This window comes from Sinocyclocheilus grahami, unplaced genomic scaffold, assembly GCF_001515645.1.
Source record: "Sinocyclocheilus grahami isolate Dianchi unplaced genomic scaffold, SAMN03320097.WGS_v1.1 scaffold21.1, whole genome shotgun sequence".
Lineage (NCBI taxonomy): Eukaryota > Metazoa > Chordata > Actinopteri > Cypriniformes > Cyprinidae > Sinocyclocheilus > Sinocyclocheilus grahami.
The window spans coordinates 3,493,581-3,513,850 of NW_015505200.1; the positions used below are offsets into that span (position 1 = coordinate 3,493,581).

General features: G+C 36.7%; 1 protein-coding gene across 1 annotated transcript in view; it reads left to right on the top strand.

Annotated features, from left to right (window-relative positions):
• Positions 1–20,270, top strand: part of LOC107558334 (astrotactin-1-like) — a 39,442-nt gene that overhangs the window by 17,003 nt on the left and 2,169 nt on the right. The window contains exons 3-5 of the mRNA XM_016241989.1: positions 7,412–7,544; positions 15,276–15,376; positions 15,468–15,651. Coding sequence (XP_016097475.1) covers positions 7,412–7,544; positions 15,276–15,376; positions 15,468–15,651 — 418 coding nt within the window. The remainder of the gene's footprint in view (positions 1–7,411; positions 7,545–15,275; positions 15,377–15,467; positions 15,652–20,270) is intronic.

Below are 20,270 nucleotides of genomic sequence, written 5' to 3' on the forward strand. Positions count from 1 at the left end.
CACTGCATTTCAGAAAAAGAACATCATACCAACAGTAAAATATGGTGGTGGTAGTGTGATGGTCTGGGGCTGTTTTGCTGCTTCAGGACCTGGAAGACTTGCTGTGATAAATGGAACCATGAATTCTGCTGTTTAAAAAAAATCCTGAGGGAGAATGTCTGGCCATCTGTTCGTGACCTCAAGCTGAAGCGAACTTGGGTTCTGCAGCAGGACAATGATCCACCTCTGAATGGCTGAAGAAAAACAAAATGAAGACTTTGGAGTGGCCTAGTCAAAGTCCTGACCTGAATCCTATTGAGATGCTGTGGCATGACCTTAAAAAGGCGGTTCATGCTCGAAAATCCTCCAATGTGGCTGAATTACAACAATTCTGCATAGATGAGTGGACCAAAATTCCTCCACAGCGCTGTAACAGACTCATTGCAAGTTATCGCAAACGCTTGATTGCAGTTGTTGCTGCTAAGGGTGGCTCAACCAGTTATTAGGTTTAGGGGGCAAACACTTTTTCACATAGGGTCATGTAGTTTGGGATTTTGTTTTCCCTTAATAATAAAAACCTTCATTTAAAATTTGCATGTTGTGTTCACTTCTGTTATCTTTTACTAATATTTAAACTGGTTTGATGATCTGAAACATTAAAGTGTGACAAACATGCAAAAAAACAAGAAATCAGAAAATGGGCCAACACTTTTTCACACCACTGTATATATCGGAGATCGGGCAGCTCACACATCCAGGAGAAAATAAACTTGTCAACGCTGCCCCACGACTTTTATTAATAACAGTTTAAATACTGAATCGCTACATTATATTTTCCAGCAACAAGAGGATATAATCGCTGTTTTTGAAGTAAACTCACGCTAAAAAGAGAAACGCACAGACGTGCATACACGCAACTTTCATCTCTCTCTCTCTCTCTCTCTCTCTCGAATTGGCAATATTTGAGGAAAGGGTTTAGCGATTTATAATTATTGGGGGGACTAGCCCCCCTCAATGTCTATAGTGGTTATCGCCCTGATCAGACATAAACATATGTTGTGGCACTATCGTGCAGTCTATAATGATATGACGTTAGTTAGCAAATATTAGCGATTTTTTGCAAACATTTCTTTGAGTAACATGACCGTAATATGAACTCACGATTGAATGCAACATAAAACAAATTATTACTTTTCGTTAAAATCTTTATTAATGCCAAAAATGCTTACATTTATGTGTCTTTTTGTTCGCTCGGGCAGCCATGTTGCCGCTGAAGCCGGTTTACGCTGAGATAATTCATACCCCTTCGTTTGAAGTGTGGTCCCGAAAAATCTTAGTTTGAAGGGCTATCTGTCCCTTCCCCTACCCCTACCCCTCTAACCAAAAGAGAATCGAGACACCCCTACCCCTTCACGTGAACGCGCGGAACGGAGGGGTAGGGGAAAGGGGAAGGGCTAAGGGGTAGAATTGGGATTGGGCCTTGGTCTTTGATTATGTGTTGTAATTTTATGAAAACTTCAGAGGTGTTTATTAGTAGTAGTTATGATAGTTATATGTTTTTTAATCTGTTAAATAGGACTGATTGCTGTATCTGCTTTTGGACCAGCTCATGTTTTCAAATGTGTTCTGTGTATTTTCGTAAAATAAACGTGATTGATCTCCTCACAAATCAATTTGTGGTCAGGCTCAGGCTGTTCCCTAAGTCTAATAGAAGCTTTCTTTTTTCTTGCTTTCTTTTTTATTTTGATTTGAATTGTATTTTTTTTTTGTATGAGTTGGTAGAAACAAAGTCCCCTGCGCGTGTGTGGCAAAGGGCATCAGAAATTTCCTTCCTCTCTTTTTCTTGTTCTTCACTTTATTTATTTATTTCACTTCCTTCCTTCCTTCCTTCCTTCCTTCCATCTTTTCTTGGTAACACTTTATTTCGATAGTCCACTTTAGACATTCTATTAACAGTAAGTAACTTTGCAACTACATGTCAAGTTAGTAGAGTATTAGTAGACTGTCTGCTTAATATCTTCTAACACTTTCTTTGTCAACTTATTCTACTAACCCTAAACCTACCCTAACAGTCTACTCTGAGAGTTAGTATACATGTAGTTGCAAATTAATGAGAATTAGATGACATGTAGTTGACATGTAATTACAAAGTTACTTATAGTTAATAGAATGTCTAAAGTGGACTTTCGAAATAAAGTGTAACCCTTTTCTTTTATCACTTCCCCAATTCTATAAACATTTTCTTTTCCTTTTTTGTCTCCCTTCCATCCTTCTTTCCTTCCTTCTATCCTTTGCTCTAATAGAATTCTAATAGAAGACACATGTTTTCTTTGCTCTATATGTGTGGCCAAGGGTCTCAGAAAATATATTGCTTCCTTCCTTCCGTCTTCCTTTTTTTTCTCCGTCTCTCTCTCTCTTTATGCTTGCTCTCTGTTCTCTGCTACAGTTTAGTTTCAGTTATACACATTCAGCTTCCTGGTTCACTGCAGGGGAGAAACAGTAATGTCTATGTGTCTAGTAGCAAGTAGCAGCAAATCAGTTTAGAGGAGACATATGGCAAACATTGTGGAAAAGCTTTAGGCTCAAAACACTAGAAGCTCACTTGAATCCAATTCACAGCTGTTGCCTCTTTATGTTTTTAATGGAATCCTCTGTATTTCATAGGCAAAAATAAATATTTTGGTACACGATGGCTCAATGTTTACCATAGACATGTGTATTCACGTCAATCAAGGTTTATGTTCTCTTTTTATTCACAGTTGATTTATCTTGTTTCAGTAATGCACAAATCTGATACTTACATCAAGGTATTGATGTTTCTCAGGCTGAATGTAGGAGTCATTTGAGGAATGTTGTCTTAGACTCAGATGTTGAGAGAAGGGTCTTGCTTTGAATTGCTGTACATGTTATGCACTCCCAGTATGACAACATCTTTTAGTCATCCCGTTGGTTGGCTGGTTTTTACATATAAGATACCAGATCTTTTATGAAAATGCATTATTTATTTATTTTTCTTCCACTACCAACATCTGTTTAAAACAATAAATGCTTTAGCTGAGTGTTTTCCCATAAATTTAACCATGCCATTAATTTTTCTTTAATTCCGGATAAATCAGAGCTATATTAATTGGCATATTGTTCAGTCCCTGATTAAGGTCATACTAGGATAAGGTATTCCCAAATGTGACCCTGTAGCACAAAACCAGTCTTAAGTCGCTGGGATATATTTGTAGCAATAGCCAAAAATACATTGTATGGGTCAACATTATTGATTTTTCTTTTATGCCAAAAATCATTAGGGTATTAAGTAAAGATCATGCTCCATTAAGTTATTTTGTAAATGTCCTACTGTAAATATATTCAAATATAATTTTTGATTAGTAATATGCATTGCTAAGAACTTCATTTGGACAACTTTAAAGGTGATTTTCTCAATATTTTGAATTTTTTTGCACCCTCAGATTCCAGATTTTCAAATAGTTGTATCTCGGCCAAATATTGTCCTATCCTAACAAACTATACATCGATGGAAAGCTTATTCATCCAGCTTTCAGATTATGTATAAATCTCAATTTTGAAAAATTGACCCTTATGACTGGTTTTGTGGTCCAGGGCCACAAATAAATGTTCACCCACCAAATGTATTATTCTCTGTATACGGAGAAGCAGGCAGCCCAAGACCAAGTCAAAGTGCGTTCACATGTTTGAACTTTTGAACGTGACTTTATCAAATTTGAAAAGTTTCTTTCTGCCAAGTAATTCAGCAAGCCAGGTGTCATATTCAATGCTTTCCAGTGTGCTGTGTAATGCCATATTCAGACATTTTCAAGTTTTGATTCACTTGGCAGACCTGTACCCTTTAGCAAATAAATGTTTTTGTTTGTGTTTTCTTTTTTTATTATTAAATGTTGCTTAAATAGCAGTTTTTGATTTGCTTTGGACTTATGTGTATCATTTCTTCAACATTATTGGTGATTCTCCTCCAAAATGTCTGGTAATTTCTCTTGGATTCCCTTTATCTGGCTGGGCCTTGATGTTTTAACAAAGTAATGAGAATCAGAGATGGTTTTTGGTCAAAGCCCATGAAAGTTTAACAGAGGGCAGCCAGGCATCGTAGTGTGGTCATAGCCCAGGTCTTTCCCGTTAAAAAATGGGACTGAGGCATGAGAATGGAACATGATGAAAGAGTATAAAATCAGCCATATTTGCCAGACACCTGTACTAGTAACGATTGTCAAAGTTTTAGATTGATAAAGAGGTGGGGATATCTTGATATGTATTTTTTATTTAGCTTATTATTATTTTCATATCACCATTTGTCAAAGAGAGTTAAATTGTCAAGGAACACATTTGTTGCACTGCCTTATGGAAACACTGCACACAGTTGATACTGATGACTTTAGGTATGTGGACATTTTATTGGAAACCTTTTTCCTGCAGACCTGTTGCTGTAGGGAACTGGACTGGAAGTTTCCATGCCAATGCATGATGACACTTAAAATGGAGTGAATGAGCACCAGAAATAAATAAATAAATACAAATTAAGCTTAATAAACAAGGTAAGGATACTGAACTTTAATTAAACTGGCAATATTAGTTTGGTCACCATAATGTTATTCTTTTAATGCATGATTTACCTTCATTTCCAAAGAAATTGTCTTAATCATCTTTCATGGAAAAAAGTCAAATCATAAATGTCAAGTCCTAAAATTTCCCCCTTCTGTGTTGTTTTCTGAGAACTACAACAACAGGCTTGCCAGGGTGCTGGTCAGTGTTTGCCAAAAAAATTATCTATCTATCATCTATCATTTAATCACGCAATCAATCAATGACATAATAAATAAATTAATTGGTTGATAATTAATTAATTGGCCACACTTTATTTTAAGGTCCAGTTCTCATTATTAACTTACTATTAACTATAACTTTTGCCTCAATAAACTGCTAATTACTGCTTATTAATAGTTAGTAAGGTAGTTGTTCAGTTCAGGTATTGGGTAGGATTAGAGATGTAGAATATGGTCATGCAGAATATGTGCTTTATAGGAACTAAGAAACAGCCAATATGCTAGTAATATGCATGCTAATAAGCAACTAGTTAAAAGTGAGAATTGGTCCCTATCAGTGTTGGGCAAGTTACTCTGAAAATGTAATCAAATTACTTATTACTGATTACTCCTTTTTAAAAGTAATCACGTTACTGTTCTGATTACGTTATTTCAAAAGTAATTGGTAATTACTAGTTACGTTACTTTTTTCTCCATGAAATTTATGAAATCCCAGCATACACGCTCCCGATAAATATTTGTTATTAAAGCATCAAGTTCAGCTCAGTTCATCGCAATCTCACAAATCTTTGTTATAATTCAACAAATATATGCATAATGAATCTTTCATAATGTCTACAATTCGTGTGTTATAATGAGAGGATTCATGAGCACGCAAGTTCCAGCACTGTATTGCTCAACGCTGCAAACACGTGTTATAGCCTAAATAGAAACTCTGCATACGCTTGCACCATTTATTTTTATATTAGTTCATGTTGCTTTTGTGCAATAGATGAATAACAATTTATTTGTTTTAGATATTTTATGTTTAGATATTTCTATTTTGCGGGAGTCCCGTGAATCATTTTATTCTACCGCATCCCGCACACACATGAGTGTCTACCCGCTCGCACCAGCACTCGCCCATTTTTACAATCTCTAGATTATAAATCACTGCATTCTGTCAGCAATGTTACGTGGCAGTAACATATAGAGACCTCGGCTTGTAACTATACTCTAATTACTATTTTGAAAATTATAACGCGTTAAATTACTCCGTTACTAAAAAAGTAATCAAATTACAGTAACACGTTACTAAGTAATGCGTTACTGCCCAACACTGGTCCCTATACTAAAGTGTTAACAATGTATTAATTTAAATAAATTATTTCTTTATTTATTAACCAATTAATTTAATTTAATGTATAAAAAGGGTAATTGTGACTTTTATATCTCACAGTTCAGACTTTCTTAGAATTGCTTAAAGTCAGAATTGATATAAAGTGAGAATTACAAAAAATAAATTCAGAATTGCAAGATGTTAACTCGCAGTTCTGAGAAGAAAAGTCACGATTACATTTTTTATTGTTTTTTGATGGTGGAAACTAAAAACAGAATTGAAAGTTGTAAACTTAAAATTGTGAGAAAATAGTCTAAAGTGTGAGATAAAAAGTCAAACTTACCTTTTTAATTATTTTATCCTGTGGCAGAAACAGGCTTCCATATTAATGTAATTATTTTGTTTAACATGGTTAAAAAATAGTGAGCCGCTAAGGCGCTTCCTACACCACTGTTCCCATTCAGTATTCCAGAGGAGAAGTCCCCCATAAGCAATTTTAAGACATCATGTCTTCCTCAGTTCATAAATGGCGCACAATTTAAATCTCATAAAAACACACTTTTGCAATTTTCCACACACATCTAAGTTGTATTGCCTTTTTGCAACATTTCACCTTTTTTTCGATATAAAACAGAGATGTTAGAGCTTGTTGTCGGTGGAACTGTGTATGACTGGATAAATATGACCTGAACTGCTGCAGTCCCTCACAATATCACTTTTCATTAACGTGTTCCTCAACTCTCTACCCCACAAGCACTGTAAATACTTACTGGTGACAGAAAGCACATAAACATACAAAAAGTCTTATCCCCTCCACGTTTATCCTGGCATCATGTTCTCAGAAGCCTGGTATTTTTTGAAGAGGAGGCCTCCAGGAAGACAGGCAGGGTGACCACCGCTTTTAAAAGGTTCCCCATCCATGGACGGGAGGTTTCTCTTTGCTATGAAAGGCACACGAGGCCCCTGTGCTCATGTCCTGTGACGCATGCAGGCCAGCTGGGCAAACAGTCTTCCCGTCCACTTCTTAATAAGAAAGGCAAAGCACATCAGCTCCACAGGTGACTTCTGTATGGGCTCTTTATTTGGGTCACGCGTCTCGTGTAAAATCAAACCACTGACATCTTCTCTGGTCGAAATTTCCAAACCACAGGGTCTCCATCTCTGGAAGGTTCTAGCCTGTTTCACTGACCAGGGGAAGTAGGGAAACACTTGTTTTCACAGCACTGGGTCAGAATCAGACAGGGGTTTTCAGGGTGAGGGAAATCCTCATGCAAAACAGCGTCCTGTGTTCCCATTGCGGAGGCTTTCCTGAGATGGGGTTTGTTTGCTGATGTTTGTTTTCCCTGTGCATGCATGGTTGTCTCCTAATGACATATCATTAATCGTACATGATTACAGACATTTAAAACTAAACAAACAAACAGTTTGTTTTAAATGGTTTGGTGGCCTAAAAACATGGGAGATCAAAACGGCTTATTAGATCCTGTAAACTTGTGTATATTTGTGTGTGTGTATGTGCTAAAACAAAGTCTTCTCCTCTTCACAGAGACTATGTTGAGTTTCGTGGATGACATCATGTCAGGGGCCAAATCTCCATGTGTGATGCTCGGGGACATCCCTGATCCCCTCTCATTTATCTCCTTGATAATACGCTGTTTGGAGCCAGACACCACATACATGTGAGTTTCTTAATGGGACAAAAGAGACCCATGACTTTATTTGCCCCTATTTTATTTTATTTTTCAAAATAGCATTTGCACTTTGAAATTAATCAGTGAATTAATCATGAGAATGCTTTTAAAGGGGTCATATGATGTTGCTAAAAAGAACCTTATTTTGTGTATTTGGTGTAATGAAATTTGTTTATGCGGTTTAAAGTTAAAAAAACACATTATTTTCCACATACGGTACATTATTGTTTCTCCTCTATGCCCCGACTTTTTGAAACGCGTCGATTTTTACAAAGCTCATCGGTCTGAAAAAGCGAGGTGTGCTGTGATTGGCCAGCTATCCAGTGCGTTGCCAAACAAAGTAGTTTCGCTTTCACAACGAAAAACACAGCGGCCTAGCGTGAGCGAAAGCCCCGGCTTAGCATGAGTTGAAGCCGGGCAAGAGTGAGATGAGGCGGCGGGGACGAGAACGGCGGTCCCGGCGAAGGAGTGGTGAAAACGGTGAAAGCCGATCCGACGATCCACAGCACTAAGTTGATGTATTCCCTCAGCAACCAGCACGGATCAGCTCCAGGCATGACGAAGCGGATATCGTCCTCTTTTGAAAGACCAAACAAAGTAGTTTCACTTTCACAACGAATCACACAGCGTCTTCAGGACATGGCGGCAGCGGCAACAATACTACAGCGAGAAAAAAGTTTCACCTTTTTTCTTTGCGTGAACATTTGGGCGGTGTTATGCAAATCTTCCCACACAGTGAGGTAGATATGTGGGGGCGTGTTCGAACGAGCCGTTTTAGGGGGGTGTGGCTGACTCTTAACTTTTATAAAGAATATCTCTTTGGATTTGAGACTTTAGTCTTTGCAACTTTACAGATCTTCTTTATGCACCAAGAGCTTGTAACACTCCAAAGAGAAAGGAAAAAATGAAATCGCATCATATGACCCCTTTAAATGTGTAACTTCATTTGATTTTATCATGATTTTATCAAAATTATATTACATTAACACCCACTACCCTTAAAATCACCTGTCGTATCGTAATTTTATTTTGATATAAATTCAGTTTTTCATGCATGTTGGAATAATAATAAAATGCAAGGGCGGTGCTAGGGTTCGCCACCCCACTCACAACTGTTGCTGCTCTCTTTTTCCTTGACAAGAATTTCATTTATTTAGACACAGAAAGTGTTTACAACCACATCAAATGGGAGACTTTTCAGATGCGCACTACAACTTTGTCTCAGTGCCAAGTGCCAGGCGTCAAACGAGCGCAGAATTAATCACGATTCATTTCTGAAAAAAAATTTGATTAATAAATTTTTTAATCGATTAATAGCATATATATATATATATATATATATATATATACACTGTATACATAATATCTCAGAGTTAGTCACTCAGGCGCCATGTTCACGGCATTTCTATGCCAGTTTGTGTCAGCATGGAACACCTGTTTCCTTTGCCTTTTCCTCACCATGGCAGAGGCACATTTATTGAGAGTTCAGCAGTGGTGGAAAGAGCACTGAAAATGTATACTTAAGTACAAGTACTGTTACATTGCTGAAATAATACTCAATTACAAGTAAAAGTACTGGTGCCAAAACAGTACTTAATTAAAAGTACAAAGTACTCCTCTCAAAAACTACTCAGAGTACTAGTTACTAGTTACTTTTTAGCCGGCGATATTTAATTAATTACTAAAAAATATTCATATCAAAGATCTATGTGGTAATAGCTACTTTGAACAAAACCCACTTTTATCTTATTGACAAAGTACGTGAATTAGTGGTCTATTCAATACCTTGAAAAATATCAGTATCAAAGTACACATGAACCGGAAGTTGCAACTGACTTCAGTGTTGTGATATATTTCCAAGTGAAACAGAATATTGAATAAAGGGCGGGGTTTTATTGTGGTGCACCTCCTCTCCACCTCTTGCTCATAGCAGATTCACGGTTGGATAGTGGTTAAGAATATCTGCTTGTTACGTCTGACATCACGCTTCACCGCTTATGGGTCCTAACGCTCTGCCAGAAGCCCCCCAAAAACCAACAAACTTTGCGTATACACACTAACGATGTCATGTAATACTGAAAAATTATAACCCTAACCATTATAACCCTAACCTTTATCCTGGCCTGACAGTGATTCAGCTAAAATATTAGCGTCTGAGACACTGTGAGCACGGAGACTGTAGTGTGCACAGCAAATTTTTAAATGCTTAGCTTAAATATGTAATATTAATTAAATAGTGCTCATAAATGGCTGCTGAGATAGTATTCTCAAGTGAAATAAGTAGAGGCATGGACCCGGAAACAGCAGTCCTTACGTCATGACTTAACAAGAGGATTCTCCCCAAGCCGTCAAACTGACGTCATCAGAGCGAGAATGCCATTCCAGAGCGGAAGCGACAGCAGACATTTTTTTTCCATTGTATTGACTTGCAATTGTTCACCACGACTAATAATATGCACTAAAAAATTAAGGGGTCATTTTTGATTTCATGACAACATTTTCAATACCATTGGCAAAACTACCATACTGTATACTGCCATATAAATATTTTAATTTTTTAATTTTTTTTGTCCATCCATTTTTTCAAGGCAATCATTATTTCAAGCTTTGGAATTGGTTTAATCCAAGTCTTCTGAAAAGACACATTGGCTTTATATGATGAACAGATTTTAATATAGGCTTTTATCTACATACATATAAATATTGATCAATTACCATTACAAAAATCTCAATCTTAAACATTTGCTCATTCTGTGTATTTGTGTTTTTAAAATAGGGTAACTTTGTTGCAAAAGCTTACAGCACAATGAAGCTTGATTTCAAACTGAATTGAATTTACAAAAAAAGACAAGTACACAGTCAGTAATAAAATTATAAAACAAATGACCTCAATTCAGTTTGAGGTATCCAAGATATGACAACACTGAATTTTTATAAGCAGTGATTTAAGAGGCATATGTATGTTAGACCTATTTATTTAGATAGAACATCAGATGACTTTGGCCTGTAATGTCTGTACAATGTAGCGATGCTGTTAGGCAGACTAGGATATTTATACAAATCAGACAAATATCCCATTCCATAACATTTCTATGATAAATTTACATTGTAAAGAAATTAAAGTTCCATCTTTGATTGTTGAAATACTTTCTGGTGCATTTGACTTACAGCCAATAAAATTTCTAGTAGGATTTTCATCGGTCAGACGTGGATCTATTCTGAATGGTTGATAACTTTTGACAAAGTTTAATCCTGGAGCAAAGAGAAATAATTTGTACTTTAAAAGCACGGAGAGATCGCAATTGCACACAGTCTGAGTGCACACAAGCAATATCGGAGTGAGAGGACAAGATAGTTCATTTGTATAAGTTAGGCCTATTTGAGAGCTCGCATCCAGTTTTCTGCGATTACATTACTGTGTTCTCATGTTACAATAAAGCGCTCGCCACATTTGCTCGGGAATTATTAAAATTATGCGGAATACCTGCAATCCCGCGTGGACATTCAGACTCTGTAATCGACAGGAGGCGGATGCGTGTCAAACTCACTGTCGGAGAGGAGAGAGAGACGCAGCTTGTATTTGTGTAGGCTGTATTCGGTAGATACCGGGAAAATTAGTAATGGAACCATGTCAGATATTTCAGTATCTCTGTCGAATATAGATATTTATGATAACACTACCATGTAGTTTGTTTCTCCAAACTCTGAGTCCATAAATTATGCTGAGCTCCCTCACTCTCTGATCAGTTCTTCAGAACCTGCTGCAGCGGCGGCTTTTCCCGGTTCAGATATCAGGGCTGTTATAAATTTCTAGTAGGATTTTCATCGGTCAGACGTGGATCTATTCTGAATGGTTGATAACTTTTGACAAAGTTTAATCCTGGAGCAAAGAGAAATAATTTGTACTTTAAAAGCACGGAGAGATCGCAATTGCACACAGTCTGAGTGCACACAAGCAATATCGGAGTGAGAGGACAAGATAGTTCATTTGTATAAGTTAGGCCTATTTGAGAGCTCGCATCCAGTTTTCTGCGATTACATTACTGTGTTCTCATGTTACAATAAAGCGCTCGCCACATTTGCTCGGGAATTATTAAAATTATGCGGAATACCTGCAATCCCGCGTGGACATTCAGACTCTGTAATCGACAGGAGGCGGATGCGTGTCAAACTCACTGTCGGAGAGGAGAGAGAGACGCAGCTTGTATTTGTGTAGGCTGTATTCGGTAGATACCGGGAAAATTAGTAATGGAACCATGTCAGATATTTCAGTATCTCTGTCGAATATAGATATTTATGATAACACTACCATGTAGTTTGTTTCTCCAAACTCTGAGTCCATAAATTATGCTGAGCTCCCTCACTCTCTGATCAGTTCTTCAGAACCTGCTGCAGCGGCGGCTTTTCCCGGTTCAGATATCAGGGCTGTTATTGGTCCCTTCACGATCAGATATCTTTATTGGCTACTGAAGTGCCGTCAAATGTTTGAATATCAATTCAAATTGTGGGCGTACTCAGTAACGAACTATGATTTAAAAGTAATGAAGTAGATTATTTTGCTTAATTTGTTCTTAAGTACAAGTAAAAGTACAGCTTTAAAAATATACTCAAAGAAGTACAAGTACCCGAAAAAACGACTCGAGTTTACAGTAATTCGATTACAGTAACGTGAGTAGTTTACTTACTACAACTGGAGTTCAGTAAGAAACAAAACATAAAGGGCCCACTTTTGGCTGGATGATTCACTTGGACTTTGAACTGACGTTGAGTTGCATGTCTTCAGTCAGATGAGGGATTTTAATATCTGCGTGAGTCTAAGCAATTACATCCAACTAAGGCTGTGAAAATCCGATAATGATTTGTGTAAAATAGGTCTGGAGTAATTCCTATCTATGTCAATTTTCCAATATCAGTAGTTGATTTAGAATGTGCTTTTCACTAAATGGCTTGGCAGTTTCTATAGCAGGTAAGGAACCTTCTTGGAAAGTATAATTGGTCCAATCATCGCTTTTGAATAAAAGCTAGTGACATCAGCCCAACATCTTCTATTGGATGTGGTAATTGCATTGGTGGCCCCTGTTTATTTAGACTCTTGGATAGTTTCGTGACTACATCCTTTTCTCAGGAATGTTTATTTTTATGCCACATGGAAGAACATGGTCTGCGAGCACAGTAAGACTAGTTTTACATGCTTCAGATACAGCTGGGGAAACATTTCATAATCTGCAATTGTTTGAAAGTGCGTCAAAGGATGCACTTTGTGGTAATAGCAGAAACAGCAATAGAAAGATTGATGTGTTAAACTGAGCTGCATATAAAAGGTTCAACTAAATGTTTGACATTAGTAATATATGGTAAGTAGATGGAAAAACAGGAACCACAATATACGATGAATAATGATGCTCAAAGGAAGATTAATAAGAATGTAAATTATGATATAAATTAGTGGCTCTCACTGTAGGGTTGTGACCCAAAAGTGCAGTAGCCCCTCACTGCAGAACACAAGATCCATGGGGCGTGGTTGGATCCACATCTAGGGGGTGGAGATTGGTAGGTTTAGGGGTGGAGATGGGTGGGTTTAGGGATCAGGGGTCGAGACGGGTAGGTTTAGGTATATGTAAGGTGGGAGGAGTTGTATCTGGATCCAACCACACTCCCTGGATCTTGTGTTCTGCAGTGAGGACCGTCCCCAAAAATATGGTTAATAGTAATACAAATAATAGTATATAATAGTATAATAGTAAATTATTATTACATTACATTGCATTGCATTGCGTTACATTATAAACCAATGTTTCTCACTGGTAGGTTGATTTCCTGTCCTGCACATATGCAGGCAGTTAGCACACACATGCAGGGCACGCTGAAGAGATTACACCAGCCCACAGGGAGGTTTGGGTCCTCCTTACTGTACCTCTCTCCAAATGTTTTTGACCATTGTTCAAAGAAGCACAGCTTGTCTTTATATTATTTATGGATAGATGGGTGGGTTTAGGGATCAGGGGTCGAGACGGGTAGGTTTAGGTATATGTAAGGTGGGAGGAGTTGTATCTGGATCCAACCACACTCCCTGGATCTTGTGTTCTGCAGTGAGGACCGTCCCCAAAAATATGGTTAATAGTAATAAAAATAATAGTATATAATAGTATAATAGTAAATTATTATTACATTACATTGCATTGCATTGCGTTACATTATAAACCAATGTTTCTCACTGGTAGGTTGATTTCCTGTCCTGCACATATGCAGGCAGTTAGCACACACATGCAGGGCACGCTGAAGAGATTACACCAGCCCGCAGGGAGGTTTGGGTCCTCCTTACTGTACCTCTCTCCAAATGTTTTTGACCATTGTTCAAAGAAGCACAGCTTGTCTTTATATTATTTATGGAACTGGTCAGTGTTATTGTCAGGTTCATTTCAGTTTTAGGTTTCAAGAAAAATACAGTGGGGTCCAAAAGTCTGAGACTGCTAGTGAAAATGCTTCTGTTTAGCATCATTTTTGTTTTTGTATTTTATTTTATGTATTTATTTATGCATGTATTTATTTATTTATTTTGGATATTGTGATATTACACTTTATTTTCAGCACTATCACCAAAACAGGTGTATGGAATCTAAACATAGTTTTGTGTGTGTGTGTGTGTGTGTACCATACACCTGTTTTGGTGATAGTATACATATATACATAAAGACTACAAACAACCCTTATAGAGCAGGCTAGACTTGCATCAGGTTTCTCCATATCACATGCACTCTCAAGTTGCCACTTTGAAGGATCTCACTGCTGCCATACTGCAGGTGGTAGCTGTTTATAATATCTTCCACTAGATGGGGATATCGTTCAACATGATCTTTACAACTTGCGCCTCATAGCCTGTGGCATATATCATCAGTGAGTAATTGCAGTGATGTTTTGGGAGTGAGTGGGTACACCGCCACAGCTGCTTGCTATTGTTCAAGTTCAGTTGTCTGTGCTTAAGGGATCCTCAGATCAAAGCCATGAGCTGAAGGTTAAACTCATGCTAATGTAATGGGAGTGGTGCAGTCATGCATTTTGATTTTAAAGGAGGTATATGCTGTTATATGATTACATAATTTGCACACTGAAACTATTTTTTCACTCTGAACTTCAAAGTACTCCTGAAAAGGTAATGGTTCATAATTTCCGATATCTATTTGGAAGTGTTATTTCCAAATAAATCTAGGAATAAATCCAAATACACTTATTTATTCATTTAACCTTAACCCTGAAATAATATATTTTGATAAATGTTATTGTTTGAGACATGCATCTTAAATTATTTTGAAAATATAATCAATGAAAGAAGGAGCAAAATAATAATAATAATTATTATTGTTATTATTATTATTATTATTATTATTATTACTTATTAAATACTAATAATAATACTAATAACTATTATTAATATTTTGACAGATGCATCTTAAAATATTTTACAATTATAATTTATTAAATAATAATCATCATAATCCTGAAAATAACAGTTATTAATAAAAGTACTAAATAATAATAATAATAATAATAATAATTTTTTATATAATATGTAGCCTCTAAACATGTTGAGTTGTGGTGCTTATATTGGAGATGTAATTCAAATTTTACTTGCAACATATCCCAATCATATCACTGTACAAAATACTGTATTTCGTACTTGAGAATCGAATAAGTGACAAATATCTAAATGTGAAACGGCAGGTTTCGGCTGTGGGCGGTGGACAACACGGGTCGGCGTTCCAGACCGAGTGAGGTGACGATCAAATCTCCCTGTCCCGCCGTGGATGATGTCAAGGCTCAAGGTAGAGAATTGATTTTCTAGAATAAACTTCATAGGTTTGGAAAGTATTCACAAGATTATAAATCTTCAGATTTGGTTGAATGTCTCCTCAGAAATAGCAGACAAGATTTATAATCTATTCAACGGCTACACAAGCGGGAAGGAACAGCAGACAGCCTACAACACGCTCATGGACCTCGGCTCATCAGCCCTCCACCGAGTTCTTTACCACTACAACCAGCGCTACGAGAGCTTTGGAGAGTTTACTTGGCGCTGTGAAGATGAACTGGGGCCCAGGTTTGTAAGATGATTCACTAATGAAGTTTTGTTATACAAAACCTAGCTGCCTTTTAAGACTATAATGGGACTTCATAAGTGACCAGATTGGAAAGTTCTATATTGGCAGAAATTCTGTAGAGTGTCCCAAATTAGTGAGTGAGAAAGGGAAGGATTTTTTATCACATTCAACAACAGTGTTACGCTCGCTGCCACTGTTCTGGACTGTTTGTTTTGCCTCTTAAACGTAAACTTAACTTGTGCAATGATTGGTGGGAACAAACATATCTCTATAAATTATCTTTAAGCTGAACAGGACTAGTCTATATAGCCTGAATAAAGCAAAGCAGTATCTCACCAGTGAAGTTTTGATGGATGGCGATTTTAATGGATGCCTTCAGATCACCACATTTGACAAATTCAGAATGTTTTTATTTGCTTTTTTTAATTTGTGTTTTGCTCGGTTTAATAATTCTGAATGAATCCATATATATTTATATACAGTCAGGTTAAGGCGACTGGTATAGTGGTCTTTTGGCATCTCTGTGTGGTCCTGTTTGGCTTGTTATAGAAAATGCTCTAAACAAATGTGACATTTATTTTTTCCTCACAGTTTTTTTGCTGTTGCACTGTATACATAAATTGTGAATTATGAAAATAAAAAAAAGTTTTAATTTATCTTGAAAATTCTTGAAGAAAATATAGTTTTGTGAGAATCATCCTTAAACTTAATCTTGAACTTGGTGAAATAATTTTCTTTATTTAAAATATTAAAAGTCTTAATATTTTTTCCTTTTGTTATACTGGGATAAATCACTGGGATGTATGCTAAAATTGTTGGAAGTGGCGCCCTACCTAGAAAAGTTGGTTCCAAATTGCACTCCACACTGCAGACTTGACTTGCAATTGATTTTAGTAGAGTTTGATGTTAGCATGCTGCTATGCTAACAGCACAATACTCTGCAACACTTTAAAACATACAGTATATACATACATTAAGTATAATGATCGGTTTGTGATTTATTTATTATGTTTAATTTATTTAGTTCAATTATGTTGCATGAATGTTTAAATGTTTTACTGTTAATTATATTAACTCTTTTTTTTTATTAACTATATAGTTTTGAATTCACCCATTTTGGATGCAGTCTTGGATTTATTTTGTTTATTGAGTTTGGCAGAATACATTATGGGATGCTGCCTTGGAATGCATGTGGGAATGTTAAGGGGACATATACATTTTTATTGATTGCAATTAAACCCGATATCTTGTTTTACAGGCTTTTGTATTTTTTTTTTAATGTTTTTCATTGCTCCTTAAATTACATAGAAAACACAGATTATTCTATTAGGGAACCTAAGGTCAGACTTTTGATTAGGGTATTTGTGCTAATTGAACACAATCAAACTGATTACAGTACATTTAAAGGAATCACTAAAGCATCACGCTAACCACAAAACGGGGGAATCTTTATACACCCTCCAAAACAAACCAAAGACTTTTCAAATTGCACTGAAACATTTTCTAAACACAGCCATGTGTTCGATATAAAACTTGAACACTTCCTCGCTGATGCACAGTAGATGCAGGTGAATTTAATTATGGCCATTTGGACAAACGTACCTGAGGCCTCGGTTCAAATTAAAAGGTTGTATTTAATTGTCTCCATGTTGCAAGGTTTTCCTTTCTTACTCCTGAGTTACTGCATCAAAACACACTTGTATCAAACACTAGCCCACCCAGTGTGACTGATGAGAAGGAACTGCTGTGAGGACTTTAACAGTAGGTGCTTTCAAACCAAGATCATGGATTCATGGTAGATTAATCAGGCCTTTCAGTCTCATGCGTCAGGCCTATTTCCTGAATAAGATATTTCTCATTCATACCCAAGGAGTCAAGGTTTGGCTAGTTAGCATGTTTTAGTTATTTACCCTTAACGGGTATCAGTAACTTAAAAGTACATATTAGCTTGTAATGTAATATCTAACGTTTTGAAAGGGTAGCACATCAGTGACAGCTTTTGTACAGATATTTATTTATTTATTTGTCTGTCTGCCTGTCTATCTATCTATCTGAGAGTGTGTCTTAACTGTACCATTATAGGAGTAAAAATATCTGTATCCTTTGTTTTATATGCTGAAGAAATTATTATTAATATTATTAAGCAACATTTATATTGCAAATATTTTTTTGACCCTATGAGTCCTAAAGGGTAAAATGTTTGTTGATCTGATGTTGAGTCAAGTGATGTCATTAATACTGTCATTGGCCATCAGTGAGATTTGAGAATTGAGATGAAATTATAGCAGGTTAATTAGTATTAATTGACCCGCTGTCTTCTACGACAAATGCATCAAGATAACCCAAAAACAACATTCATTCGTAATTAATTCCTCCAGATATTTGCACAATGAAGGGTGCGTGTGATCATGCCCCTATGATCGACCCAGTTCCATGAAATATTGTGCAAGTTTTTAGCCTTCAGATAAGCTGTTCTAGTGGAGGTCTGGGGAGATGGGCCATTATCTCCCCAGTATCTGACTTCCAAACAACTTGTATGCGTCATTTCCAATCTCATTGCGTCCATACAGCTTTTTTTCGGCATAGGATAGGATGGAAATATAACCAATGATAATTTGTTTCTGTCTAATACAAGTCACACAGTTCACTGGGGTTTCCTCATCAGCAGCATTTAAATGTAATTTTCATGAACTAGTCATAATACAAGATAATTGTAATTAAACTGGCCCCCTCAGCATATAAACCAGTTCAGACTTGAAACAAAATAGATTAAAAAAAGAGACTATTCGCTGTGTTTTCTTTTGTTTTGAGATATCAAAACAGAAATGTTTCTGATTCATTCTTAATTGGTGGTACTATTGGTTGGACTGACTCACGCTTTAATAGGTGGAATTCGGTGTGTTCGGTCAAAGTTCTTTCGCTGTTTTCATTCAACATTAATGCTGTACAGTTACTATAAGGAACCACGTTGTCGCTGCCTCAGGAGTCATAAGGCCATTCCAAATGGATGATATGGAAGTCGATAATGAGTGAGGTGGGTTGGTGTGTTACTGTAGATGTCGGTGGAATGCACCTGATTGTTTCCTCCCAGACTATTGCAAGAGATTTCGGAAAGTGAGAGTGAGATAGAGGCACTGGCAGAGCCCAAGAGGTTGAAAACGTACCTTGGAAATAAAAGGCCATTTTCCACTTACATACATGCTGGGATTTATGGTGACAACCATTGCTATTTGGAGACCAAAATGGACTTTCTTGAAAAATTAAAGGATAACAAACCACAGCGTTTTGTTTTAAGCAAATAAACAGCCAAATTCCTACAACCACTGAAATGTGGCAACATAAATGCACTCAAAAGAATGACGTAAATGACAGCATCTCTACAGCAGACAGGAATATTTTTCATTTAATATTCTAGTGATTTTTGACATCATTCAAATTCCATTATTATACGTTATGAATTAATTGGAAGCCAAAGTAAATAATTAATTTATACTTTGTCGCTTGAAACCTCATTGAACTCATTGAGCGTTCAGTTGAATTGGTTTAAGCCACATTATAATTGTAAACGCACTTAAAAATACACTTAGCTACCCCAAAGCCTGGTTGGTCCACACAGATTTGGTTTTCGGTATTTATGCGGTAGAGTGTTGAGCTTCTGGTTTGACAGGGGTTTGAAGTGAATCTATGACTTAGGAATGAGGCTATCTTTCCATACTCTTGGTATCGCATTTCAGCTTCTTGTCTCTTGCGACAGATATTGGCACTTCAGCGCATTCACACTTACTCAATAAACGCCCCTCTCAAGTCACCACCGCTAATAGAATTCACAGGTACTTAACCTTAACTGCCGTTCACCTAATCAGTCCTGTGTTACCTCAGAAGATTCTTGATGGGAAAATTTCTCTTTAAAGGCTTTGCCGTTACAGTTTGATATAAATACACCACAGGCTTGATTTATGGTCAAACTCCTCAGTCCAGATTCTGAAGGGCGTCATTTAAGGGCTGTGTTTTAGCGAATATGGCCATCGCCTGCTGTTTATATTTGTTATATTGGAGTCTCCCATTAATCTTTCAGTCTCCTGCTCTGGAGCAGCTTGTGAGGTGGGCATTCTCAGAATGGATAAACGGAATGGAATGCTCTAAACCACCGGAGGAAGAAACATTTCAAACCAGTGTCAAGAGCATTACGTAATAGTAATATTCTAAAAACTAAGCAGTATGAGTATCTGTAACGAATCAGCTCATGGGAAATATGAATAATTAACCATAACTAGTTATGATTAATTATGAATATTTTAGATCCGCTGTAGATATTTAGCTGACCTCTCAGGGTCAACTGTCTTGTCAATTCTAAGAACGTTAATTTCCTGGTTAAGGGAAATAACTTTCTTACTGTACAATTCTACAAAAGCTTGTAGCGTAAATCTGCATGATTAGTGACTCCGGTTATGAGCAAACAATGAACACGTCAAGTGTGATACAAGTAAGGTTTTATTAACTACATAAACACTTAAACTAGTCTAACATACTACATAAACACATAAACTGGTCTAACATCCTACATACACACATAAGCTGGTCTAACATACACATACACACACACATACAGTTGTTAACA